Below are 27,917 nucleotides of genomic sequence, written 5' to 3'. Positions count from 1 at the left end.
TTCTGAGAATTAACAACTCCATATTTCGCTCCCTTTTAACATTGCCCGTCTACGTCATTAAATTTACAGTCACGTGACCATCGTCGCCATCTTGGCAGTTTTGCGACGACGACGGAGCGAGGAGGATCCGTGACGTCGGTGCCCAAATAAACATAATTATATTTGAATAATCTCGATGCGAAAACGGTTCGAGGGGCACCGAGCAAATCTCGCGAATCTTACGTGTGTTTTAAGTGCTCGTTAACATTCAGTGAATGTAAATAGATCGGCATCGCAGACAACGCGTGTGTGACACGATCTCGTCGGGGGGATTATCACAATCCGAACTGCCGACCACCACGGCAGCTGTTCGACTGTTGGACAGTAAGCAAGCCCTAACTTAAATTTGGCGGGATTATTTTAATTTTAGTATCACTTAAAAAAAGAAATACATGTTTCATTTTGGGCAAGAGGTTATACATTTTAACTTATTTGGGTCGAATCGAATATTCGGAGTTTGTGATTCGGAGTTTTGTGGCAGTGAGTATCACAACCGACAGGGCTGTAACTTTTGTCGGAGTGCCCTGGTCTTCTCTCTCTCCCTTCTCCTGACGCACTCACAACTCACACACCCCCCTTCCTCCGTGCTCCCTCACCCTTGGCGTCGTCATCGCCGCCGCTTTTCACAAAACGGTTCCCCGCACCCGTCTCGAACATTTCTGCGCTTTTCTTGTGCTTTTCTCAAAATTCAGTGTGCCCTTCGATTGTGTGCATTGAGTACCTTTTTACCATGTTTCGAAATAGAACACGTGCTTGACGTGTTTTCGCGGCAAAATTCAAAGCCACCACTAATTCTCGCGGGAATCTTGGAACGAGGGATCTTTGCGGGGATTTTGTGATCTACCACTCGGATGAACGTTCGGTGGCAGAGGCCGTGTACGGGTAGATAAACGTAAGGAATAACGGCAATGGCCGAATGGAACAGTTATAAAATACGAATTACGCGAGGTGAGATTTACTCTCGTTTCGAGGGCGGAAATATGTTAGACATTGAAGATTTTTTCTTTTCCAACCCTTTTGGATGATTTGTTCAACGTTTTTGAATAATAGATTTGATTTTTCAAAGATTTAGTGATTTTTCATTTCAGAATGTTATTAAAAAAATAATATTCGTAAATACACATATTTTTATTCCATATAGCATATACATTATAATTGCCTTACTAACAACGATTATTATTTTAAATCTTCATTTTTGCCGCCTTTTTAATTTCGTTTATGAAATCTGAAATTTAAATGGTAAATTTCTACTTTAATTATAAATGTCGTCGAGAAAAATATTTTAATGTAAGCTATTTTTTAAAGAATTAAAATTAAATGAATATATATATTTTTTAACAATTTGGCGGTCATAACAGGATTTTGACAAGTATTTAGCAAATAAATATATTATTGTCAAAATAAAAAAAGTAATAATTCTACAAATGTTTCATTTTTTCTGTTAAATAGTGTCATTTTTTTATGAAATGAATAAAAATACGTATTTGAGATGTACTATTTTTATTTCGAATGCCAGGTAAAGCTAGAACGCACATCGCAATTTCCAGTACATTATTACAAGCGGTTCTAATGCGGTACCCAAAAGAAAATGAAATTTTTGATTTTTTAAACCGCGAAGGTAAAATTCCATTACTTTTTATAAAAACATATCTCCTATTTTTTTAGATGTTTTTAAATAGATATAGAGGTCGTGACGATTCTTTTTGCCAGAAATTGTTGTAATTAGTTTCTAGATTTTTTTTACTTGTGATTACAATACAAAACAATTTTGTTATTACCTGACATTACTTTAGTTTTATTTCGATAACAAGCCCTAAATTGTACAGAAAAAAAATAATATTGATTTCCAATTATTGGCCTTGGTATACAAAAATATATGATTTAACTACAATTAAAATGGAAAAATTATTCCTAAACATTTTTTATCTTAGGAAAAGGGGGATTGAATTTCGTTAAAATTACAAAAACAGTCCACCTTTCTGTAAACCTAAATATTAATAAATGAAAAACGTATACCTGGTGGCGCAAAAGTAACACAAAGTAGCAAAATTCTAAATCATATTTTTGTATACTAAGGCCAATAATGGACAACATTAATTCTCTTCTTTTAAATTTAGAACTCATTTTTCGATGCAATTAAAGTACTTTCATGTAAACAATGAACTTCAATTATTACAATTAGGAGTTTAAAAAATCAAATAGTTGATTATAGCAATTTCTGGTTGAAGAAAATTGTCGCGACACCTAAAATTAAATTTTATCCTGGCGGTTTAAAAAATCAAACATTTGATTTTCTCTTGAGGACCTTAAAATGTAACGCCATCTATTTTTTTCACATAATGGCTGAAAAAGTGCAGCCTTAGAATTATCTTTGAATAAATGATTACAATTTCTGCATTGTTATTAGAACAATTAATTTGAACATTTTCATTAATAAAATCTCCGAAATAATCATGGAAGCGAAAATATTACTTAAATATTTCAAAATATTATTTTCATTTGAAATTCCATGGAAGACCGACTTTTACTTATATGCAATAATATTGATCTTGACAAAAACAAAAAAAAAAACTTGAAATAAAAGTTGCACATCTCCAAAAAATGTGTTTTTTATATTGAATTTTCTTTTAATCTATAAATCATGAGAGATTATAAAATGTACAGAAAATTTGCTTTAAAGAATACAAAAATATACGTAATTGCTCAAGGACAGCCCGCTTGTATACACCATAACTCGAAAAAATGAACGGATCAAATCGAGCTTCAGTTTTTCAAAGTATCTACAATTTTTCTTTTAATCATTTATTGTTAGGACTCGTCTTTTTGATTTTATGCATCGAACATGAATAAGTCAAAAAACGAACCATTTTTTAGTTTTACTTATCGAAAATACTATTAAAAAATTCAATAATTAAAATGTTGAGCCAAACAACGCAAACTATAGGAAAAAGGCTCAAGGGCGAATTATGTCTCTTGAATAGTCCTATACAATTTCTTATAATCTTTTTTTGATAGGGCTTGTCATTTCGATTTTATTTGTCAAAAATGCTGTTAAAAAAATCATTTTAATTTTCGAGGCAAACAATGTTATGTACGGCAAAAAGTTTCTGGAAGGAGTTGCATTTCTTAAAAACTCCTAAAAAAATTGTTTTAAGCATTTTTTCTTGGGGCATGCCATTTTGGTTTTATTTATAAAAAAATCCAAAATTAAAATTTTGAGTCAAACTGTAAAATATTGGAAAAAATCTCAAGGTGAAATTGTAGCTTCCAAATAGTCCTACAAAATTTCTTTTAACTGTTCTTTGATGTTCTGTTTTTATAATTTCAAATAAAACGACGTGAGATACGACAAAAAATTTCTGGGTGCAATGGTATCTTTTAAAAAGTCACAAATGTTTTTGTCGTCCATTTTTGGACAGGAATTTTCATTTTGGTTTTATTTATCCAAAATACTATGAAGAAAATATGCCCGTAGCGCGGGCACATTCGCATTGCGTGGCGAAGCTTCGCGCCAAGCTTGAGCGCCCCTGGGGCGCGCGGGTATGCTTTAGCGCTTCGCGCTCGTTTTCGTATGCTTAATGCGTACACTTTAACTACATTTTTTTCAAATATAAATATTATAATTTAAATCGAAAACTGATTTAAACTTCTGAGGAATTAAAGTCATACATTGGAATTAAAGCTTTTTTAAATTTGTCTTTAAAGAAGGTTCTCAAAGCACCTACGGCTTTGGCGATAACATTCTCATCACGAAACTTGCGCTACGCGCTCAATAATTTATGTCCAGTTGAAAAACTTCATCAAGATGATTTGCCAATCTTGTTAAAAAATACTTAAAAAAGGCTTTAAACTTACGGATCTATTACGACGAAAAAATGGCATATTCTTGAAAATGATAATTTGCAAGTCTTTTTGCTGTGTAACAGAAAGTTTGTCAAAAATGTCTAAAACTCATAAAATTATTTTTTTTTTAATTTTTAAAAAGCTCTGTTTTTTAACGGATCTTTACGTTTCTGCATTCACAGAATTCGAAAATGATTAAATTTTGTCGGTGTCTGTCTGTAGCCACGCTAACTTTTGAAGGTTTTGTCCAACCGAGTCAGTCTTTGATACTCTTGTTAAGGTTCCCAAAATGAAGGTTCAATTCGTTAAGCAGATATTTCCAACCAAAATAAAAAAATGTAGAGCATTTTCAAAATTTGAAAAAACTTTCTTTTAAATTTCAGAAAGTTTTGTCAAAGTTTCTTATATACGGGTAGAAGGGTCGCAAATTATCTAAATAAACATTTTCATTTCGATGTAAATTGGAAAAGTTATATACTTTTGAAAATTTTGAAAATATTCAGAAAAATAGAAAAAAAAATTTTTTCGGAGAGAGTAGGAAATTTCATTTAAATTCTATACTAGATATCAAGTTATAAATTTTTCAAATTTTGAAAAAAAAATGTTCTTAGTTTTAGGCATTTTTGTTAAATTTGCAGGTACACGACAAAAAGCCTTGCAAAGAAACCTAATAACATTTTTCAATTCAATAGAAATTATAAAAGTTATACGCTTTTCAATATTTTCAAAATTTTCAAAAAAAAGGGAAAAAAAAATTTTAATAGGTTAAAAAAAAACACCAATCCAAATTTCTGGTAGATACAAAATAAGTGAATTTCGAAACTATTCTCATGAAATTTCTTAATTAGACAAAAGTTCAATAAGTTGGATCATTTAAAAAAAATTGAAATTTTTGTTTTTAAGAGATCCATAAGTGTAAATCGTTTTTAGTAGATTTGAACAAGCTTTACAAATTATCTTGTTGAAGTTTTTTCATTGGAGACCAATTAACGAGCACGAATCGCAAGTCTCATAATGAGAAAATAATCGTCAAAACCGTAGGTGCTTTGAGAACTTTCTTCAAAAACAAATAGAAAAAAAATCAGTTACAATTTTGGTTGCAATTTATGGCTTTATTTCTTATTGCGCGCACAGCCCGCAATGAGAATATGCCTGCGCGGCGTGTATATATATTTTTAAGTTTTCTTAAAAAGAATTTTCACGTTTCTTTTTGCAAGGAGAGTTCATGATTACTTTAAGCCACTCAGCACATTAATAGTATGATTTTTAACGTCAATAAGTTGCAGTCTTAGAAAAATAAGTTTTCTGAAATTATCAGCCTAATTTTTTAGCTTTTTAATATTTTTTGCCATATGAAGCCGCTGACATTTTTTTTTAAATTTTGGCAAATGAAATATATTGACATTTTGATTAAAAAGTTAGAACTATAGTATGATTTATGGTTAATTTTAGAACACTGCAATCTATTGAGCATTTTAGATCGTGTGTGGAACAAAATCTTTTAATCTTCATGGTTCTTTTTTTATTTCTAATGAAATTATTAAATTTATTTTATCTTAAGCAATTTATGTACACCTTTCAATCACAATTTTATAAAAATATTCAGTTCATATTGATCTAATTTCGCGAATTCTCAGTTTATATAATTTTTATATAAGAATAATATATGGAGTGTTACAAGATCGATTTGATTCATTTTTAAAAGAGAAGATTCTGAAGAAATACCATTGATCTCGTACAAGGTTTTATTAAAAATAAAAGTATATTGTTTTTCTGAAGCTTTGGTTTGATCAATATGATTCTGAAATTTCTGGTGACCTGTACATTTTAGACTCCTGTGGTAATTTTTCAGTCTGGCGTCTCGTTATAGAAAAAGAATCCAACCAATCGTAATACCTCTCGTGTCAAACGTAATAGAGACAATCTTTGTGATTGGTTATTCCCATTTCGTTACCTTTTCCTGGTTCACTTTGAACTCTGCGTTTTTCGTCAGACCGAATTTCGTTCATGTATTGTGTAATTCTGGTCGTTCTATACAGTGTAAATCATTACTAATCCTGATTTTGATTTTGAACTTTGATATCTTCGTTAAAGATAAGCCGAGAAAAGCAAACAAACCTAATATTTTTCAATTTATTCATATATTTAAATTATTTTTCTTTTCAAAGCAGCATTTTTTGTGCCTTGAATAAAGTAAGGTGTTAAAAAATGGCAGTGTCTAGTTGTGTCGAAAAATACAATTTTTTGTACGGAAGTTTCGGTATAAATAGTTCCTTCTGTAGGATATTCGTGCCGAAATTTTTATGCACATAGCCATGGCCTTAAAAAATATTAGGTTCGAATAAGCAGGGTATTTTTTAATCATGACACGTAAATTTAAATTTCTACTTCTAGGTTTTGAAATGGGAGGAGTTACTTTATTCAATGTCTTTATGGTTTGCAGATAAAAATTAGATGCAGTATGTGGGAAAGTTCAGCTATATTGTATTATAATACCAAGGGAATGTTGAAAAGTGATAAGCGTATCTTACAAAATCGTTTTTTTTTTTATATATGTAACTCAATGAAACCTGTAATTAATGTGCTTATATTTGTAATACTTCTAATTAAAAAGTAATTTGAAATTCTTAGAGTCTTTCAAATTCTAAGTCTGATGTTTTTTTTATCCTTGCTTGTATAGATCTTCCAATTTCATTAAAAACACTAAGTATCAGGTGATTCAACTAGAGGTATGCAGTGGTTTGTTCGAATTTTCTATGCAAATTTAGACAGTCTTGTAAAATTAAATAATTATCAAATAAATTAAATAATTTTAAAATAATTTAAGGAAGAAAGTCGGTTTGATGTATGTCAGTAAGATTTCTTTATATTTCGAGAAATCTAAAATTTCGAGTGTGTTTAAATTTGTATTGAAGATTCGAATAAACGATGTCGACATTTCTTACATGTCAATTTAAGGAGTCGAATTGTAAATTTGCAGTTTTAAAATTTCGAAGGCATTTTTATCTGAAGAGATGAGATTTTAAAGGTTTTTAAATTCTGAACCTTCGAAGGTCTAAAAGTTTTTCAATCAGTAACGGCAAAATTGGAAGGCTTTCAAACGTGTTGGTCTCAGAACTTGTATAGAATTTCAGAAAGCTCGATAACGTGAAAACTTTTGAGTTTATAGCGTCAACATTTAAAGACTATAAAATCACACAAGAAATGTTAAGATTTGTTTTCTTGAATTCATTGCTAAAGATATGAAGTTGAAAGTCTACATTTTTGAAAGGTTTAAATCTAGCACACCGAAATTTGTTAATATCTTAAATCCAACAATTCGAAGTCGCTTGAAGTTTGAAATGCCAATAATTAAGGATTTGAAACCGAGTTTTTCTGCAATTATAAATCTGGATAATGCATTTATATTTGGATTAAACTTATTTGAAAGAAAGCAGTAGACTTTCCACAAGTTGAAAGCAATCTTATGAAATGAATCTCTTGAATGATAGGTCAACCTTGCAAAATTTACCGACTCTAGATTGAAGATCTTGGGTACAATCCCCTTAAAAATCAAAAACCCATTTGAAAATCTTAGGTAAAACTTGGAAAAACTCAAGACCTAGAAACTGTTACTACTCAAGACTCGCCAACTCGAGTTCAGGCATGAAACCTAGAGCCTAGAAACTGTACAGCCAGCTCAAGCGACGTGGAGAAATCGTGAGAAAGCTCACAAGAGTCACAACTCACAATGCACCCCCTAAGCAAACACCAGTGCCCTCTCATTCTCAGGGAAGAGAACAGCATGACGGCCCTGGACTTAACTTTTTTTTAACATTATTCGTTTATGTTCATGTCGCCGTAGCTGCCCTCTGCCGTACGATTTTGGGCAATAAACCTTCTCCAGACGATTCTTTACAGGTTCCCCAGAATCCCCAGATTAGTGCATCAGTGTTTCCAGAACTCAGTGCATTCGTGCGTGACATATATCTCTTGTAAAAATTGCAAAAAAGCGGGAATAAAATCTCGCAATACCAAACACGACCGAGAATAGAAGCATAAATGTCATCAATGTTCCCGATCGCGATCCGTTGAGCAAGGAACCAGGGTGCAGGTGCGTGTTCTAGATTCTGTCAGAATCTTTTCCAAAAACGTCTGAGAGTTAACCGGTTTCCCACCTAGTTTAAATAAGTTAGAAAATATGGAATTTGGAACTTCTTTCCACGTGAGGACCTCGTGCCACGCGATCTCGTTCTTAAAGTTGTTTCGAAAGATTGAGGTTATGATAGTCCATTCGATCGCGCCATGGGGAATCCGGCTAAAAAATCGATTCCGGCTGAGGGAAAATACAGTTTCATTTCATAAATTACGAATTCTAGGAGTTCAAAGAGTTTTAGGTTTCTCAGTTTCTCTGCCTCATTTATGAGGCTTAGAATTTCAAAAGTGTAAGTGACTCGAGGTGGTTCTGTGTATGTGTGCCCATGCGTGTGTGCACGCGTTCTTTTTGAGCGTGTGTGTGGAGGTTCAATTCCCGTCGGTGACGTCCGAAGTGCGCGTCTGTGTGTGGCAGTAGGTGTAGGTTGTAGGTTGAGAAGGTTGAGGAGAGGTGCAATAGGGCTGGCTGGCTCTCGTCTCGGACGCGGTGGCTGACAAGTTCAGGTGACTATCTGTGATTATTGTTTAGTGATTTTGAGTGATTGATCGACGCCGGATCGACGCTCGTGCACCAGGACGATTTTTCCGCCCTTTTGGAAGCGTCGAAGCGAGGAGCGTGCACGCGCACCCGAAAAAGCCGCATAAATCTTCAAAGTTCCCTTCCTCTCGCGACAGATGCGAATGTGAGTGGATTTTTTTTTTTTAATTTGAACCGAGGCTTTTGATTTGAGTGGTCCTGGAAAGAAAAAAAAGTTGGAGCTGAAGTTTTGAGTCCTGGTGATGTGCGGATAGCGGACGGTTTTTTGGTTATGGGCACGCGCGCCCAACCGGATCCGGGTGGTGCGGAACTCGTAGAGCGCCATTTTGAAAAATTCTAGCCCGAACTTATCCAACCCCCCTCCGGTTATGATATGACGATGCAAGATGATTTTTGTGGCGGATGTAAAGATTGTAGAGGCATGTTTTTCTCCCTTGTTTCCGGGATCTCACAGTGCTTTTTTCTTTTGTTCTTGGTCAGATCTGTCAAGCAGCGGTGACCCCCATGGAAGGCACGTTGGAAGATACCCTGGTCAAGGACCCATCTCAGGACGATGCTGATAAGCTTCTTAAAGGTATGCCTCTTTTACAATTTAAGTTCTTCTGTTTGCAGCTGGGGATCATTTTTGCAACTCCTAGGTTTATTTTGAGAGATTTGAGACAAGGCCAAGGCTGACATGATTTTCTGATTGTGGATTCAGTTTAGAGTTTTTTTCAGGGCTAGATGAGTTTAGGGGAATGAACGAGGGATTTATAGTTTTACTCAATGATTGTTTTCAGTTTTTTTCGGGAGGTCATTGCTTGTTTTGAAATTTGTAAAGAGAGCCTTTCTAACCTCACTTTTTGATTATATTTTTAAAATTCTGTAAGAAATTAGTGAAAGTGACACTTTCTTGCTGTAGTTTGGACCTACTTATAAAAGTTCATATTTAGCAAAACTATTTTGGTCAATATTTTGTACATTTCCAGGCTACTAGACTGGGACATCAGGAAGTTATAGGGAATTAGTGTTTTGCCTGGTATTTAAAAAGGAATTGAGGCTTGTTAATAGGATTATAAATAATTATAACATTTTTTCTATAATTATATCTGAATGATTTTACGAGTTTGGTGTGTACTCTTTTGGTATCTTAGGATTTTTGTTTGAAATTGCGGTCCATTTTTAAGTTTGCTGATATTTTTGTTCGGTTTCTGAGTCTTGGGATGGCAAGATTTGGCATGGGTGATCGGAATTTTCAAGAATTTTCTTTCTCGATGTATCAAGCGAAATCTAAGAATCTGAGAGGGATTTAGTCAAGTCGAACTGCTGTACAAAAATAATTAGAAAATTATATTGAATGCAGTAAAATATATTTTCTGAATCTACAATTCTAATCGGATTATTAATAGTTTGCGTAATTTTTTGGGAAAAGAGTAGAAAAAAACGATGGAAAGTTAGGCTAAGAATAAAGTCCTGAGCATCTTAAGTTTAATTATTACATATTTAAGAATGTTGTAAATCAATTCGTATTTTTGGAAATCAATTAATATTTCTGTACCAATTTCACGTTGCCAAAGTTATCACCCTATATATTATTTTAATCCAAAATGTTGAGGACAGCAGATCGTCAACAATTTTTTAGGACTTTTAGATCTTTATTCACCAGTGAAAAATATTTGAACGTTTTTAAATATAAAGAAGTAAAAAAGGGGGTGCAATATATTTTTCACTAAAATATTTTGCACTGAAAACAATGCACATAAATTTCAATCATTCATGTTTCCTTTACACGCTTGTTATCATAACTGATGTGAATTTATTCATAAACAAGCTAATTTAAATGTAAAAAAAACATTAAATGTCGATTAAAATCAGAAACATCAGCAGATTGGTAAAACTTTGTGTATTTCTCAAACTTTAATATTTGGTAAACAAAATATTTGGCTCGTAATTATTGAATCTGGATAAAATTAATTCAACCAAAGTTCGTAAGTGATGATAATACAAAGATTTTTATTAAATATGATTTGAAAGAATCACTTAAAAGCTAAAGTAACATAACTACAGGTACTTCAAAATTAAATATCAAAGATTTCGAGGCGGAAAACTCACTCATAATTGCAAGTTAAAAATGAAATAAAAACCGTCTAAAATGCTCCACAAAATAATTCCATTTAAAGGTAATAAGCTTTCATTGAAGAAACAAATTTTTAGTGAAAACCAATTCTGGTTTCCCCGTTTTTATCTTGAAAAATATTTAAAATTTCGCATTTCAGTAAATTCTTCTTGCCTACTCTACAATAGGTTGAAAACGGTATTCACGAATAAAAATACACTCTTAAATGTAGTAAAGTATTCCATTCTAGTGAAACCGAGTTCTGTGATTGGTCAACACGTGAAACGGAACGCCATTTTGTTTCTAAGCGAAAAGAATACCACTACATCTAAACTCGTAACGTCAATGTTAGTCCGGAAGTGCCTAAAGCATCTTTTCTTCAGAAATTTATTTTTTCTATAATTTATATTTTTCTTAATTATAGATTGCTTTTTATTAGTTAATTGACCTATTTTCATGAATCAATAATATTCTCTTATCAGATTTAATTCAATATTTAATCTCTATTGTTAACTTTGTATAACCTTTGTGTGTACTCGGGTTACTTGTATTCCAGAATTCATTTCATACATTTGTTTAGAGTATGTTTTGAAATAATTTAAAAAATGGTCTTGATTTTTTGACAAATAATTATTTGAATTTATCATTTTTAAATAATTCTATCTACCCAAGAAGAAAATCTGGAGTAATTCTTAATTGCACAGCTTAAAATTGAAAAAAAAAATCATAAAAAGTTCAAATATGAGTAAATTTGGTAAACCTTAAGTGTTTTGTATTTGAAGTTGAACATAAAATAAAAATATTTTTCCATTTTAAAATGACAAAAACTGCGTAAGGAAAATTGTTTTAAAATTTGAAAAAAGTAGTAGGATTTTATTTTCCTCAGGAACAATCTGACTCCTATATGAAATTGAAAACTTTACCTATTTTTTGCACAGCCTAGTAACAATTATAAGTAATGATTAGTGAGCCTTGTAATTATTACAATATTTAATTTTTATAGCTTGTATTACTAATTTATAAATAATGAAAACAACGTTATTAATACAAATTTATTTACAGATGCGGCAGATAAAATAGTTCAAAATGGGGTCAACGGGAGTTACGACGATGCAGAGCCCGAAGAGTTCGCGGAGTCGTGTCAGGGACAAAGTTCTCCAGAAAATAAAGATGCCACCGAAGACGGGGAAAAGGAGGAAAGTGACGAGCAGCTAAACGACGCAGCCATTGCCGACAGTGACGAACTAGGGAACGAGAATGAAAAAGAGTCTGCGTCGACAAAAGTGGACGGAGCACTTGGGAAGGACGATGACAAATCCGAGACGCCAGATGCTGATCCCGAAAACTCAGGAAGAGTGCCAGCTGAAAGTCTCGAAGACATCGACGAAGAGGTAGACAAAGAGGAAGAAGATGATGTCGAGATGGATCCTGAGAAGATCGAAGAACTTCTTCGCGACGATGATCCCACCAGTCAAGATGGCGAGACAGAGGTAAAAAGTGTGGAGAAAGACGTCGAGTTGTCGAATCACTCGAAGGTATCTGAATCCTCGAACGGTGTGAGTGAGCCAAACAATGTGAGTGAAGTGTCTAAAGACCTGGAGGAGTGTAAAGTCGTGGAGGAATCTAAAAATTCGGAGCGTAAAGACTCTGACGGTAAAGATTCGGAATGCGAGGCAATGGAAGTTGATGCTGAAAGCAACAACTCCGACATTGAGTGTCTCGACGAAAGCGTCACGCAAATCGACTCTGACAATGACGATGACGTTTTCACAATCGAAAAACCTGACTCCGGGAATAAAAGCGCCTCCAGGAGTAGCGACATTCAGCAAATTGACGAGGCTGGCGAGATAATAGACAGTAGTATGGACACCTCCGACGTCAAAATCTGCGAGGAAAATGGCAGCTGCGGGAGTCCCGATATCGAGGAGATAACTGATACCTCTAGAAGCAATGGTCACAACTCTGAGCAGGAAGGTTCGACAAAGGGCACGCCGAGTAAGAAAAAGATCAGGAAGCAAGTAGACCTTAGCAACATTACCCCAAGACGCAGCTCCCGAAACATCAAGAGGACTAGTTACATTGAGAAGGAACCCGAGGAGGAAGTCGTGCATGATGCTGATGATGATGATGGCTCCGATATTGAGGAGATCAAACCTGAAGATCCACTCGCGGGAATTGATAGCAAAGACAAAGAGAACTCTAAAGTGAAGTCCCCTATCAAGAACAATAAAACCACGATCGTCGTGAATGATACCAAGAGGCTCGTGGAAATTGCTGCTGGGAGTAAAGCTTCTTCCAAGGGAGGGAAGAAGGAACCTACCTTAGTTATAATAGATACGAATTCTATCCTCTCCGGTAGAGGAGGCATTCCAGTTAGCACTGCGAAACCCCAGTCGGTTTCTAATTCTCCGGCCTTCTCGGTCGTTCCCATGAGCATGGCCCCACAGACTATGTATCCAAATATGAGAACAACCATCACCCCTGTACCTATGAAAGCAGCTCCAAGTCCAAAGCCAGCGACGGTCACTCCAGTGATTCCTCCTGCTCCCCAGATTTTGCCGACCTTGACCGATGATATGTTTGTTGTCGAGGCACCGTCCTTTATTGTACCTTACGTTTATGAGAAACCGCCGCTGAAGCCCATGAAGGAGTTTATCACCAAGTTGAAAAAGAGCATTCTCGATAGGGAGTTGGAGGAGAAGAAACTTGAGGATGAGAAAAAAGCAGCGCAGAAGAAAGCTGCTGCAGATAAAAAAGCGGAAGACAAAAAGGACGATGCAGCAGCAGCGGCGACAACAGAGGAGGAGAAAGAAGAAGACAGCGAGACGGAGGGCAGCGAGCATAGTAAGAAAGACGAGGATGGTGTTGATTTAACCGAAAAGGGTCCCGACGACAAGCTGGATCCAAAGCCTGAGGAGCGGAACAAACTACCGACCTATTTTGATCTACCCTTGGGGAAATTCTTCATGTCGATTGGTGTTGGTCTTGTCCAAGAATTCGTGCAGACTGATCTTCTGAGGACGCAGAAGAGAAAACAGGGCAAGGGACCGCCATCCGCCGAGACCCAGATGGCTATTAATTCGCTGATCAAGAATCTAGAGTTTAGTAAAGAAAATAACGAACCATTCCATTTAGAAATGAAGAAATGTGAATTCTGTAATTTTAAAACGGAATCGGCCTTAGTCATGCAACACCATTTGGAGACGCCACATATGAAGAACTATGTTTACAAATGTAATTTCTGTCCGAGCGAGGTTCGCAGTCCCCATGATATTCTATTTCATATGGAGGCGGAGCACAACACTCGTGGACGACTCGAAAGAGGTCCTGCTTTTCATCAGTGTCCGAACTGTCCGTTTGAGGATAATCAGAAGGGTAAACTGACAAGACACATTTTAGCTTGCACGAAGAAATTCAGACCCGAGCGCAATTTGGAACCTGCGTCGGACTGGGAGCCACCAGCGAAAATTCCGAGAATGAATCGGGCACGACAGTCGTTGCAAGCAAATCAGAGTGCGTTGGCTTTGGCGATGAGTGCTAAAGGACCCCAGCCACTTTTACCGAAATTGCTCCCGGCACCGATGCCAGGACGTGGAAGAGGACGTCCACCAATGCAACCGAGGTATACGGATTTAAAGAGTCTGAGAGCAGGAACTTCGCCGATGAGGCAAGGTAGGTTTTCGTCGATTGAGGATTGGGGATTTATGTGTATTTTTCAATCCAGACAACTTCTTTACAGACAATGTTGGGGGGATGATGTATCGACCGACTTCGTCTGGGCTGTTGGTGCCTACTTCCTATCAATTCGGCAGCAACCAAATATTCCAGGTGATTATGAGTTTGATTTTAGAATTTGCATATACTATTTTTAGCTTTTAGCTGAATATGTTGTAAGAGGAAAGTTTGTTCTATTAGAAATTTGGAAAACTGTGCAGGAGGGGTATTTATGAAGATTCTAGGAGCAAAATCTAGATTTAAAAGGTTTGAGTGAAAATAGAAGTTTTTTTACTTCGTGAGAAATTGAATCAATTAAAAGTTTTGAAATCAATTTAATCCAAAAAATGTGTCAAATTTGCTACCTTTTGAGGGAGGCGCATTTTCGCAAAAAAGTTTGCAAATCAATTATTCATCAAATGTTAAATCGGAAATATTTTTCTTAACAAGAAAGTTCTTGCGAATTTTCAGATTTAAAAGAAATATACGTTATGATTATTGACGATTTATTTGAATCCTTTCGGATGTCATCGTAAACACTTTAATACCATTTTCATGAGGATGAATGTACAGCAAAAAGTTTCTCCAATATACCCACTATTGCGTTTGAAGACTTTTAGAAGGCTTTTGATGTCTAAGAAATTTAGAAGTTCGGCAGCTGCAACACTAATTACTGGGTCTTATTAAAAAATAATATAATTTAAATTTGTTCAACACAATTCTTTTCAACTCTTCAACTTCAAGAGCTTGTAAAAGTCACGGGTAAAAAAATCTTGGCACTTTTCAAATACTTATTTCGTAAAACCTTTTGAATTTAAATGGCCGGAAAATCCTGGAATTCTCAGAAAATATTGACTGTAAGTTTAGTAGAAACTCTTTATAACAATTAATTTTGTGGCTTTTGTTTTTGGATCAATCTTAATGAAAAATTGCATTTATTTTCATTTTAGAGTTTCTTTTTAAAACAAGGATTTGCAATAAATTACCATTGTTAACATAATGTATTTAAAAAACTAATATTCCTACTCGATTGATATTATTCTTTCTCTTAAGAATGTTACAATGTATTTTTTTTTTCTTAAATACAGAATACTTTTCTGAATTACCTTTTTAATCAATTTTTTTCATCTTTCCTGCCTACTTCCTTTTTCTTTTTTGGTTGCAGTCTCAGAATTTTCCCTTTTTGTTTTGTAGAAAATCAAGTGAGTAGTTTTTGTTGGGTTTTCATCTTTTGCTTTAAAATTTTCCTATTCATACTCAACATTCAGAATCTAAATTTTCGGTTCTGATCATTTTCATAATAATCAATTTATACATTGAGAGTCTTACGAATCTGGAGAAAATAATGTATATTCCAGGGTGGTCACTGGTCCGGAAAATAATGTTAAAGGTCACTTTTTATTATTTGAAATTGTGCATTTTTTAAACTAGTTTAATTAATAAATGTTAAAAATGGCGAAAAATCCAATTTCAAATTGCACCTTTTTGTATGTGGGGCATTCTATTTCACATGAGTGCAGTTTTTAAAACAAATGTATTGATTTTCTTATAACTGAGTTAAATTTTAGTACTATATCATTTATAACCGTGTTGTAGATGTGAAATCATAAAGCACCATGTTGCATCGTTAACAAGTTCGTATTGGAGGGGTAGAAGTTTGTACAATTTGGTGTGCAGACCATTTTTTGATGAAATATTATTGCGTCAAACCCCCAAATGGAATAAACTTTGTAATTGACGGGTTCGCAAGAGAATTTGACAAGCTTGTCTATTGTGATAACCATTTTTCAAAAAATATATGTCCTTCTTAAGTTTTTTTTTTTTAAATTGAAAATTTATATTCTGTTTCTTTCAAAACATGTATTCAAAGATTTTGATAAAGTGGATATCTAAAAAAGCTTTGAATTTCTGTTTTATAATCCTGAATGAAAATAATGGAAGTTCGGTTGTGTTCTGAATAGTTCTAAATTCCAATTCCTCAAGTTTTGTAATTAAAGTATAATTATTTTAATTAATGTCTATATTACTCGAAAATGTCAATTATGTACATTTAGGGTTATAAACTAGAAGTTCTTAGCTTTCTTCTAATGTGCATGTCATTTAAATTTATGGGGAAAATGTTTTGAAATGTTCTGACTTCTAATTTTTCATTTGTCACATTTCGGTTCAAGTCTGTTAGTAACAAACTTTATCTGGTTTGCTTTTGACGCTATATTATTTTATTGCAAAATGGTCTACACATTAGTGTGTCAAATCCCCCCCCCCCTAATACTTTGGTTTTCACCTACAATAGGGTCCCATAGTAAACAAATGAAGAGTGTCACGGCAGCACCATGTAACTGTCAAGGAAAAAAATATTTAGGAGGTTAAAAACTGGTTCTCAAAATTCAATTTATTAAAAGACAAATAGAAAGCTGAAAAGTGAATAATTACTATTTTTCAAATTTTATAAACTTTCAAAGAAATGATTTTGCCATAAAGTATTTGTTAAAATAATAGCGCAAAAGCTAACATTATTTTTCATGATTAAAAGAATTGTTTAAACTATTTGTTTAAAAATTGAGTTACGGAAAAGCTAATATTGCCATTCAATTCAGCTAAAAATCTGAAATAAAGCCTATCTGTTTCACCATTTTTACGAACTTGACTGGTCACATAGTATAAATAAACAATTACATAGTATAGAATTTATATTTATACTATATATGACAAATTTGGCAGAGAAAAAAAAGATCCAATACGTGGATTTTATGTAATTTTTTCGCAGAATCGAGTGGCGCTATTAGTTTTTTTCTCCGTATTCTGAAAATTTAAACAAATTGTTAAAACAATTTAAAAATCAAATTCTTTTACCACAATATGCGGCGGAATTCGTAGAGCATGCTTGGGCCGATAAAAAGTGTTTTTAAAAAATTGGTCTCACCTTTGGGACCATGAAATTTATTTTGTGGTCTGCGTACAAATTGGTAGTATTGAACAATATCAAATTTTAAGTTTTCAAAAGTAAACTGAAATGCAAATATAAATATCAAAAAAATATAAAGCCGTCAGGAATAACAATTTAAGTATTTAAAATTGTACAATTTGAAGTTGGGAAGGGTTTATTAAAATTAAACCATCTTAAGCTCGAAGTATTTAAGATTCCACTTGTAAAATACTCTATTTCGGATATTGTAAAGTTTGAAGGGTTTGAATTTGAATTATATATATTTTGAAGGCCGCTGTTTTAAATCTGTACGTTTTATTTGGAAAAAACTTTCTAATTTTCAAGGCTTTGAATTTGAAATTCTCTGAATTTGGAGTGGCCACCATGATATTTTGATCTAAATTCTGAATGTTTGTTTGAAACTGATTATTTACATACTTTTAATTTAGTGTTGGCTTTTCAGTATAAATTGTTGTATGTTAGTTAAAGAGTTGATTAAGGCATATGTGGGTGGTGACAGGTGGTGGGTGGCTCTGGGACTGTCATGTCGACCGTTTCGGGGGTGAGTAGCAGTAGCGGCGGCAGTTCCGGTCGACCCACACCCATAACACTTGTATCCAACGTAAACGACTCTCAGTCTAGGTTGTCCTCCTCACAGGTAAATAATTGTCGACAGGCAATTCAGTTTACAAACACTGAAAATGCATGGGTGACGATGCGTTCCGAAAATGCAAAAAACAAATTAACAATTCTTCGCCCATATTGAATCCAGACTTTTTTCTATTTTACCATGAATTCATTCATAGGGTGTAGGAAAAGGTGCATCGGATTTTGTATGCAATACACATTATACTGTGTGGTTTAATTCATTGCAGATTTTATTAACTTTTTATCATTTTGCTATTAATGTATTAACATTTAAGAACTTGGATGGTGCAATCAGAATTTAGATATAAATAAAAGGCAGAAATAAAAACAAATAATGTCACACTATAATTGAATTTTAAACTTCTAGAGGAAAAATCATTCAAAGCTATTTTTGTGTGACAATAAATAATATATATGTATATGTATATATATAAAATAAAGTATAATTGAATGCACCGTACAAGAGCTTTTACTCGACTTGATAATGGGGAAAATACATATTTTTATTGCTTTCAGGTTATTAATAATATTATTTTATTTTTTTAATAAAATGTTAAACATATTTTGCATGCATGATTTTTAAAAATATGTCTATTTTTTCTAATAGAAGAATAAAGCATTCAGCACATTTTCAGGAAATGCAGATGCTTAATGAAAAAATGAATCGATAACGTACCCATCGCCTGTCACATTAAAGTTTCTTTGCAGAAATCTAACGAGCTAAAAGAATTTACTAAAATTGAAAATATTTAATTCTGCACTTGAGTTTTAAGTCTGTGCATTCCTTTTATTGGCGTTTTAAATTAATAGGCAGTTTAAAAAGCAGGGAATAAAATATGTCTTTTGGCGAAAGTGAAATTGTAATATTCGAATTAAGGTTTAAATGATTTAATATTGTGATTTTCAGAATTCACCTACAAATTCTAAAAATCCTACGGCAAAGCTGTTGAGTCAGCCGAGTATATCTATAACACCTTTGCCACGTACAACGTCCCAAACTCCCGTTTCTGGGTCAGGATCTTCCTCGAAACCTGCTGGCGGAAAGAGCACCTTCGTCATATGTGAGATATGCGATGGTTACATCAAGGTAATAACACAAATCTCTTTTTTGTTATAATAAACATTAAAATATTGAAAATATAAAATAATATAATCCCAATATATTCATGATCTTATTTATTACTTCTATTTAAATTCAGGTTCAATACTTTCTTGATTCTCAAACTATTATCTTGTTTGTTTATATTAGGATCTTGAACAACTCCGAAATCACATGCAATGGATTCATAAAGTTAAGATACATCCAAAGATGATCTACAATAGACCTCCTCTGAACTGTCAGAAATGTCAATTCCGGTTCTTTACGGATCAGGTCAGATATATAATTATTAATAACAATTTAAGAGATAAATTGAAGTTTATACTGCTTTTAACATTTAGACCGATTTTTAAGGGGAATTCGGTAGGTATTCGAACCACAGTAAGGATCTGGAATATGTTTTTTAGCAGTATATAAAATTAGAATAGAAAATATTTTTAAAGTGATTATATTACTTAAATTAACTCATTTTTTTCTGTTTTAGGGTTTGGAAAGACATTTGCTCGGATCTCATGGGCTTGTCACATCTAGTATGCAGGAAGCTGCAAATAAGGGCAAAGATGCCGGTCGTTGTCCAGCTTGCGGCAGGGTAAGACTTTACAATTTAATTTTTTTAGTTCATTATTTTAAAAGGGCATCAATGTGCGTATTGATATTTCGGTTCTGTTACCTTTTTTTTGCCAAATTGTTATGGTTTCTAGTGATAGAATGATCACTGTTATTATAAACTAGACAAAATGTAGTAGTCAAATCAGAAAATTTGGTAAAGAATTAAGATTTTTGTTTAACGGGAACAACTAAGATTATCAGGAAACAGTTCATTGAAGGACTTATCTTAAAATTGACAAGTTTAGAATTGTTTAGATTTGTTTTTGATTCAAATTTTTAATCTTCTTTGGTTGAAATATCAACTACTACTCTTTTATTTTTTCAGAATTAATCTTTGTTTGAATGAAAATTTAATTACTTGGTTAAAGTTTTTTTTTTTAAGTTCATTAATATTAATTGAAAATTCATCTCTTAGGTTGAAAATCAAACGGTTTTGTTAAAAAATCGTTTTTTCGTTGGCTGAAAATTCATTTTTATACATAAAATTTAACGGTTACAATTAAAACTTTAATTATTTTGTTAAAAATTCGTTGTTTTTTTTTTTTTTTTTAGTTAAAAATTTGTTTGGTTTTTTAACTGAAAATGTAAAGAACTCTTCCAGTTGAATTTTCCTCATTTTAGTTGGAAATTCATCTCCTTGGTTACACATTAGTTTTTTAACTGAAAGTTTCACTATTCAATTTTTGGTTGACAATTTATTTTTTTTTAGTTAAAAATTCATTTACATAGGGTAAACAAGGGTATTGCCGACACTATTCTAGTGAACGACACTGTGTAATGAAAATGCTTTTATTATAATTTCAGAGATATAAAATTGATACTTGTAAATAAATAAATATTTTATAATACATGTAATTTGTATTTCAATATTTATTCAGTACAAAATTACTGAATTTATGTTCATTAAATGACATTCTTGTTGCCGTCTACAGAAGGACATGTTGACACTATAAAAATAAGTCATGTTAATTTGAAAGTCCCCTGAAACTTAGAAGAAAAGGTATTTCTTATTTTGTAGTACTTTCAGAGGTTAAATGATTATGTTTTGCAATATAATTCAATAAATATTAGTCTCAAATTTAAGTAGATTTGATATATTTGAAATATTCTTATCATACCTTCAAAACCAGTGAACGACATACGTATCTCTCAGTGAACGATACCCAACAGAAGGAAGTTTTTAGGGAATAAGACGCACTTTTTTTATTGATGTCCGTGTTGCTATGATTGCTATTTGCTTACCTTATTTCTATGACATCGCCTTTCAAGAGTCTTTAATGTTCAATATCTTTTTAATTGATTTTGGATTTCCGAACCTCAAAAATCAATCAACGACACCCCCGAATGAATTTGATAAATTCGTGAACTGATAAAATAAACATAACCACACAATATCGAAGGTATTCCTTTTCGCCAAAAACTTAGTCTTTTCTTTTCAAAACATCCATAATTATACAAAATGATGTTCCTTATTGTCTAAAGCAATTAAATTGTATAATATTTCTTACAAATAACTTTCTTATTTCTTTTAAATTCAAAATTAATAGCGGTGTCGTTCACTGGTAATAAGGTGTCGTTCACTGAATTCGAATAAATTATTTTAAAATAAGTATAACATAGTTTGCCAAGAATAATTATATTACTGGGTACTGTCTGAAAACGGAAAAATCTGCCCTTTCAGATGAATTCATCTTCGTTACCAAACAATAAGCATATACATTAATATTCTCCTTTTTCTAAAAAAAAGTTTTTAAGGTGTCGGTAATGCCCATGTTTATCCTATTTTGTTTAAAATTCTTCTTTTATATGAATTATTCCTCTTGATTAAAATTTGACCTTTTTGGTTGAAAAATCATATTTTTGGTTTAAAATTCAACTATTCCAGTTGGAGATTCACCATTTTAGCTGAAAATTCATCACTGATTGAAAATTTAACTATATTCTTGAAAATTCGTTATTTTTTTTGTAGGAAAGTACTTTTTTTAACCTAACAATGTAACTATTTCAATTTAATATTCCAGCATTTTAGTTGAAAATTCATTTCGTTGGTTAAACATTAGTCTTTTTTTAACTGAAAATTTTACTATTCAATTTCAGGTGGATAATTTATTTTTTAGTTGAAAAATTCGAGTATTTTGTTAAAAATTCGTCGTTTTGGTAGAAATTAAACTTTTCTTGGTTAAAATTTTTTTTTTAACTTAATTTTTTTGACTGAATATTTAACGATTCCATTTTTATGGTTAAACATTGATCTTTTGAGATTTAAATTCAACTATATTTAATCGAAAATTCATTTATTTTATTGAAAAATTGTATTTTTGGTTAAAAATGAAACTGCTTTGTTGATAGTTTAACTTTTACGTTAAAAATTATGTTTTGGTTTAAAACTGATCATTTTTATTTCAAAATTTAATGTATTTTGGTGAAAATTGATCTTATTTAGTTGGAATTCAAATATTTAGTACTTAAGAGAGATTTTCGAAATTAATTGTTATTTTTTTAGTATTTAATTATTTAATAAATCGATGATGCAATATATTTAAGAATATCTTGTAATATAAATGGCTAAAGCTTTCTAAATTAAACATATTAATTGAATTCTTAGAGACTGAACAAAAATTATTATTTAAAATATTTAAATGGCTCCGTACTTTGAAAAATTATACCTGGAAAAAACCTGGAATTGTCAGGGAATTTTCTTCCAGTATTTGACTAGACACCCTGTAATACCTATATTCACATGTTAGATGACCCTTATGTATGTTTAATAAATAATTATCCACACAATTAATGAAGATAACAAGATAACAACCCATTACAAAAATAAGCCAAATATGAAATTTTATGAATGATTAAAATAGTAACTCCAGCCAAAGAATTAAAAAAAAACTTCTCAAAATTCTCATTAGATTGCTTTCAATTTTGTAAAACCTTGAATTAGTCATTATTGTTGAACGACTGGCAAATTTTTTTGTTTATTTTTGACTTAGCGTACTTATAATTTTAATAAATTAGTGGAAAATATATCTTGCTTAAGGTACATTTTTATAGGAAAAGGATTGGCGAATATTTTTCTATATTAACTTTTTTTTATTGTTAGTTATTCACAGATAATCCAAAATGTCTTACAATAATTAATATTTGAGGTGTAAGCGAACAAAGCTTATATTGACTCGAGTTAATTATTCAGTATTTAAGGATATATTTGGAGCGTGAAATTCATTCATTGAAATTAAATTTGAATTGGGCTATTATTAGCAGCCAGGTTTTCAAGTAAATGTAATTTAAAAACTTTGTGATTTAATACTGTGTTGAAGTTAGTAACTAAATTGAAATGAATTTATTCACTTTTCATTCAGTAAAAGGCATTTTAGCATAGCTAGAAAATTTTAATGAATTTTTCTTCTCTTTGAAGTTCAGAAACCATAAGAATTTTGTGAGGCATGTTCTTCACATTATCATTGATCTAAAATCTAGTATTTATAACAACATAATTTTGTGTTTCGTACAAATAATTGTTATTTAGTCGATTTTTTTAGTACGAAACACGTACAAAAGATAAAATGGTTGTGCAAGCATTTTAGGGTTGAACTTAATCGAGGGTAATCGTGATCTTCGATCTGAAGTATTGTTCCTAATTTATAACATTTTAACAGTTCACGTAATGGATCTATAAACAGTATAAACGAAAACTATTATTTTTTATATGTATTTTATTTTATGGAGAGGCGTTCAAAGTTTGATAATCGAACTAATGATATTCCAACACACAAAGAAAGTATCATTATCTCAATTACATAAAACAAAAACAAATTATTTTTTTACATTTGTTCGCTTAATCCTCATTTCAAAAGACAAAAGTTTCCTTTTTTTAATATACCATGGCAAAGATGGCTTCAATTTGATAACCGGGAGAAATCACGCATAATTGCAATTGACCGTGATCGTACCTCCATTGGTAGAGAACTTCGATTATCGATTAAAAACGACATTATCCACCAATCGAGTTTTGACAGAGATAAATCGCCATCAGCTCTCTTTCCTTCCTTTTCCCATGCAAAATGCACTTTTCTATCAATGCCTGCACTAGGCTACTTAATTAATTCGTGTGAATAATCATAAACTAATAATAAAAAGTGTCGTTTTATTTTTCAGGTATACCAATGGAAGCTGCTAAACCACGTAGCACGGGATCATGGTATGACGCTGAAGCCAGCGCATCTATCGTACAAATGCACAGTCTGCACGGCCACCTTCGGAATGTACAAGCAGTTCGAGAATCACGTCTATTCGGCGCACAGCGTCGTCGCCAAGCGAGTAATGGACAAAAAGAATGCGCCCTCGTCTCCGTCATCCAGATCCAATGACTCTCTTCTCAAGCCCTTGAAGATCAACGATGAGATCACTATTATTCCGCAGCCAGCCAAGGTGTCCTCGAGATCCGTTCAAGGCCGCAAATAGCAATGATCGGCAGAGTGATATGTGCAACTCGTCTCATTAAATTTCACATAACTTTGTGGTACTCCATACCGATCTCTGTCGTAACGCGGTGATCGACGCGAAGTGTACATGTGTATGCATATTATGCTTAAGGCACACAACCCACACATTCACTCACCTACCCACACACAGTCAGACACACCCACCCACACATCCACACAGATACAATTATCGATAATATCCCAAAAAACAGAAACCTTCTCTCTTGGCAAAACACTAGTTGACTGCGTAACAATATATTCCATCGACGATTATACCGATATATTTATTTAAGAATTTTTATTGTTGTTATCAGACATGCATAAAGAAGAAAATAGACTGTAAAAACATTAAAGGGTGGCCTTCAGTATGATGATTCCTTCGTTGATCCACGAGCAGTGCAATTATTGCAGTCTTCATCAACGCGCCTCTTGATTATTCAAATCTTCGAGTCTTCGAACATTTGATAAAATTACACAAATAATTATATTCGTGTTCTGTCGTAATATAAATGGGTCTCCCCAATATCGGAGCTTCTATGTAAATCCTTTTTGTAACTAGGATACTCGAGCTTGATTCTATTTTTCGATTACAGAAATTATTTATTAATTGTTAATCGTGAAATCGTACCCTTGCCGATTGATTGAGGGTAAATTGGAATTCCAGCTTGCAGATTTTAATCGACCTTAGTTCTACTTTAGCGAAATACTCCGTATTTAATTTCTCTTCAAGACCCACACCTTCGAAATAATTTATATCAAGTCAGAGGGGTGACAGGAAATACATAAACAGGAACTGTAAAGTGTATCTATTACAATAAGTTGAATCCTACAAGGTTCCATGTGTAATAAAATATCAAGTTTTATTTTTCGCTCTTTTAAGAACAACAAATTGTACATTAACATAGAGTATAATATAAACGTAAACGGATAAATATCAATAAACAGAAGAAAGCTACGATGGCACACATTATATATCGAGTTTCTTATTGCGAGCCTTCTGTTCTTTACGAGTCTTGATTTTCTTCTTTACGAGTCGAAATTCTTACACCTTTCTTTAGTTCTCTTAAAGTTGTAAAAACCACGAACATTACGTCGAGCCGACGGCCTGTGTAACACAACTAATGTTGCGAATCGAAGATAGATTTCTGGAGTATGTGAGAGGGGGGAGGGAAGTACATAAATTTTCTTTATGCGAAAAAAAACTCCCTGCGATGACGATAGGCTTATATTATTATTAACATGTAGATAGTCCTTAAAAAAAGAGAGTAACGGGTTTAATTTAAATAATTTCGACTTCTCATAATTTTTGTACGTTACTATAGGAAATAATAATTTTAGAAGAGAAAACGTATTCGTGCGAAGGGCATAAAAATACGGTGTGCTTTTGCACTCAGGCTGTATTATTTAAACTCGGCTATATGCCAGCCACTATTACGGTGATCACATGTTGGTAAAACTGAGAGCATTCATAGACGTAATTACAGAAATTATATAGTTTACTGTAATAATTTGTACAATATTATATGAATAATTAGTGATTGCGAAAATAAAGTGTACCAACATTGTATTAAAAATTCATCGTTTCGTCGTTCAGCGAGCTTTTCAGTTTTGTCAGCCCATAGATTGACTTTTGACTTTCTTTTTCAATGTGATCTCTACTTTTGGACTTTACTTTTGTCGTCTCGTTTTCGACTTCCAATTTTTTCCCCCATGAAAAGTGCTACTTTGGTGTTGCTGATTTCTGAAACGTTCTCTAAGCGTTGAGGAATATCGGTAGGAAGTGTCAAGTGAAGAAATAGAAATTAGGGTGAAACCAGGACTGCATAATGTAACTTTACAGATGACGAGAAGACATGCGAGTCTATTTTGATGAAATTTTCGAATTGTAGGGTTTCATGATTTCGAGAATGTACTTTAAGTGGATTTTAGTTTTTATTGTCTGCGGCCGTTTTTTAAAATGCAAATTGTATGTTCACAATTTTGCTTTTTTAAGTTGTGCTCGTGCAATTGTTTTTTTTTGTTTTTTTTTTTTTAATTTTTATGCATGGCTAAGTTTTAACTTGTTTTTCATTTTGAAAATTGAAGAAAAAAATTAGAGCGAACTTTCATCCACTTTATATTAAAACTCGAAAATCGGAAGGTCAAAATGGACGTTGGTCATTAAACCGATTTTATTAGATAGTAATACCTTTGTATCTCTATAAATTGCAGACTCACTTCATGTATCGCAAAAAAATTTGATTTAACAATTTACGATCCAAGATTCGGACTTGTTTGCTCTTTGCGAGAATAAATTGTAGAATTCGTTTGTGTAAGGAAAGCGAAAATAAATCATTTCTTTTATATAAACAATCTCAGGCTGACGATAAGGGCCCAACCTGTAAACCAAAATTTCGGTTATTTACTTGGATTTTCATCTATATTATTTTATAAACTTTAAAATTGGTTTTAGAAAAAAGGTACTTTTTCGACTACTGTAAATTGCGGATTTTATTTTAAAAGGGCTGACTCTCATTATATTTTGAGTTAGTTTTTAAATTTTAGAGTTTTGGAGAACAAATATTGGAGTACTTTTGTTCTATTCAAGAGTTATCTGCAATTGAAGTCAAAGAATTGTTTCGTTGAATTCAATATTTTTGAGCCAATAAAATACATCTTTGATTTTAATTTAAAAATGAATTTAATTTTATGGATTATATCTCCGCTCAAAGATTTCTTCAAGTTAGTCATTTGGAGAAAGCAAATTCTTTTTTGCTTCGTAAATATAATAAAAACTGTGAATTCAAAAGTTTTGTTATTTTATTTGACGCATTTAATTAATTTTCAATTTTTATTAAGTGGGAAAGCATTACGTCCGGAATTTTAAGAGTTTAATTTTTAAGTATTTCAGGTTGACGATTGGACCCACAACCGTTATTAGGGGACTGGAATTTTTTATATAATCAAAAGTGTTTTTAATATGAGTTGAAATTAGCGATTGGGGCGCCATTCCATCAAAAGAAAAAAGTAATTTGATCTGCCGGGGATGCGTTAGGGCCGTCGGTAACGCGCAATTCAAAATGGATATTAAAAAACAATTCTTTTAACTAAAATAATTATTATAAAATATACAAAAATGTATATAAACAGTATAACTTTTGATTTCAGACAAGGACAACAAAGTATATTCATTTTGGGAAGTATTTTTCCTTGAAAAGCATAAAAATATGATTTGGGCCAGATCCTATCAAGTGAATTTTAAGTATCGACTTGGCAGGCCAATTTTGACGTGAATTCGACCTTGAGATGTCGTTTAGACTTTAGACGGGACGGAAGTTCAGACGTTGCCTAAGGGCAAGTCATAAATTTCGAAATATGAGAGCTGGGGTTGTGCTCCCCGCTGCGAGCAGCCACCAAGTTTCGTATACCACTATACCTAGCCCACGAATGAGCCTTTCATTGTTACGAGATTACAATAACTGAAATTATAGACGCATGACTAAATTAAATTTTAATTAGCTGAATGAGTCTCGTGATATACTTGAAAAAAATTTTAGTTCTTGAAAATCGGTTGATATATCTGCACTAATAAAGGAAAAATTTACAAATCTTGTTCAATTTATTAATACTTTATCAAATTTTTAATTTTCCTCAACCGGTTCAAATTCTATAACCGAGTGGTCGATTGTTCTGATATTCTTGGTATATACTCACTAAATCTTTTCATATATTCTTTCAAATATGTTGCCCGATATTCTTTATATTCCCTCAAATTCCTACATATTTTAAAGTGTTCCTAAATATTCTGAAAT

The 27,917-nt window shown here is 32.6% G+C and overlaps 1 protein-coding gene across 5 annotated transcripts; it reads left to right on the top strand.

Annotated features, from left to right (window-relative positions):
- Positions 1–107: 107 nt before the first annotated feature.
- On the top strand, positions 108–26,475 carry LOC117177187. Of its 5 annotated transcripts, none has more exons than XM_033367715.1 (8): positions 108–363; positions 9,035–9,128; positions 11,712–14,321; positions 14,389–14,477; positions 18,845–19,024; positions 19,187–19,309; positions 19,521–19,625; positions 23,801–26,475. In XM_033367715.1, the coding sequence occupies exons 2-8, from the start codon at positions 9,059–9,061 to the stop codon at positions 24,104–24,106; spliced, it is 3,483 nt and encodes a 1,160-aa protein (XP_033223606.1). In that variant the 5' UTR covers positions 108–363; positions 9,035–9,058; the 3' UTR covers positions 24,107–26,475. The 5 variants fall into 5 exon arrangements, with proteins under 5 accessions (XP_033223606.1, XP_033223602.1, XP_033223605.1 ...); XM_033367711.1 differs by having other exon boundaries at positions 14,374–14,477; XM_033367714.1 differs by lacking the exon at positions 108–363 and adding an exon at positions 7,779–7,975 and having other exon boundaries at positions 14,374–14,477.
- Positions 26,476–27,917: the final 1,442 nt, after the last annotated feature.

This window comes from Belonocnema kinseyi, chromosome 7 (genome assembly GCF_010883055.1).
Source record: "Belonocnema kinseyi isolate 2016_QV_RU_SX_M_011 chromosome 7, B_treatae_v1, whole genome shotgun sequence".
Classification (NCBI taxonomy): domain Eukaryota; kingdom Metazoa; phylum Arthropoda; class Insecta; order Hymenoptera; family Cynipidae; genus Belonocnema; species Belonocnema kinseyi.
The sequence above is the reverse complement of the archived record's forward strand: the minus strand, read 5'-3'. Positions and strand labels throughout refer to the sequence as shown.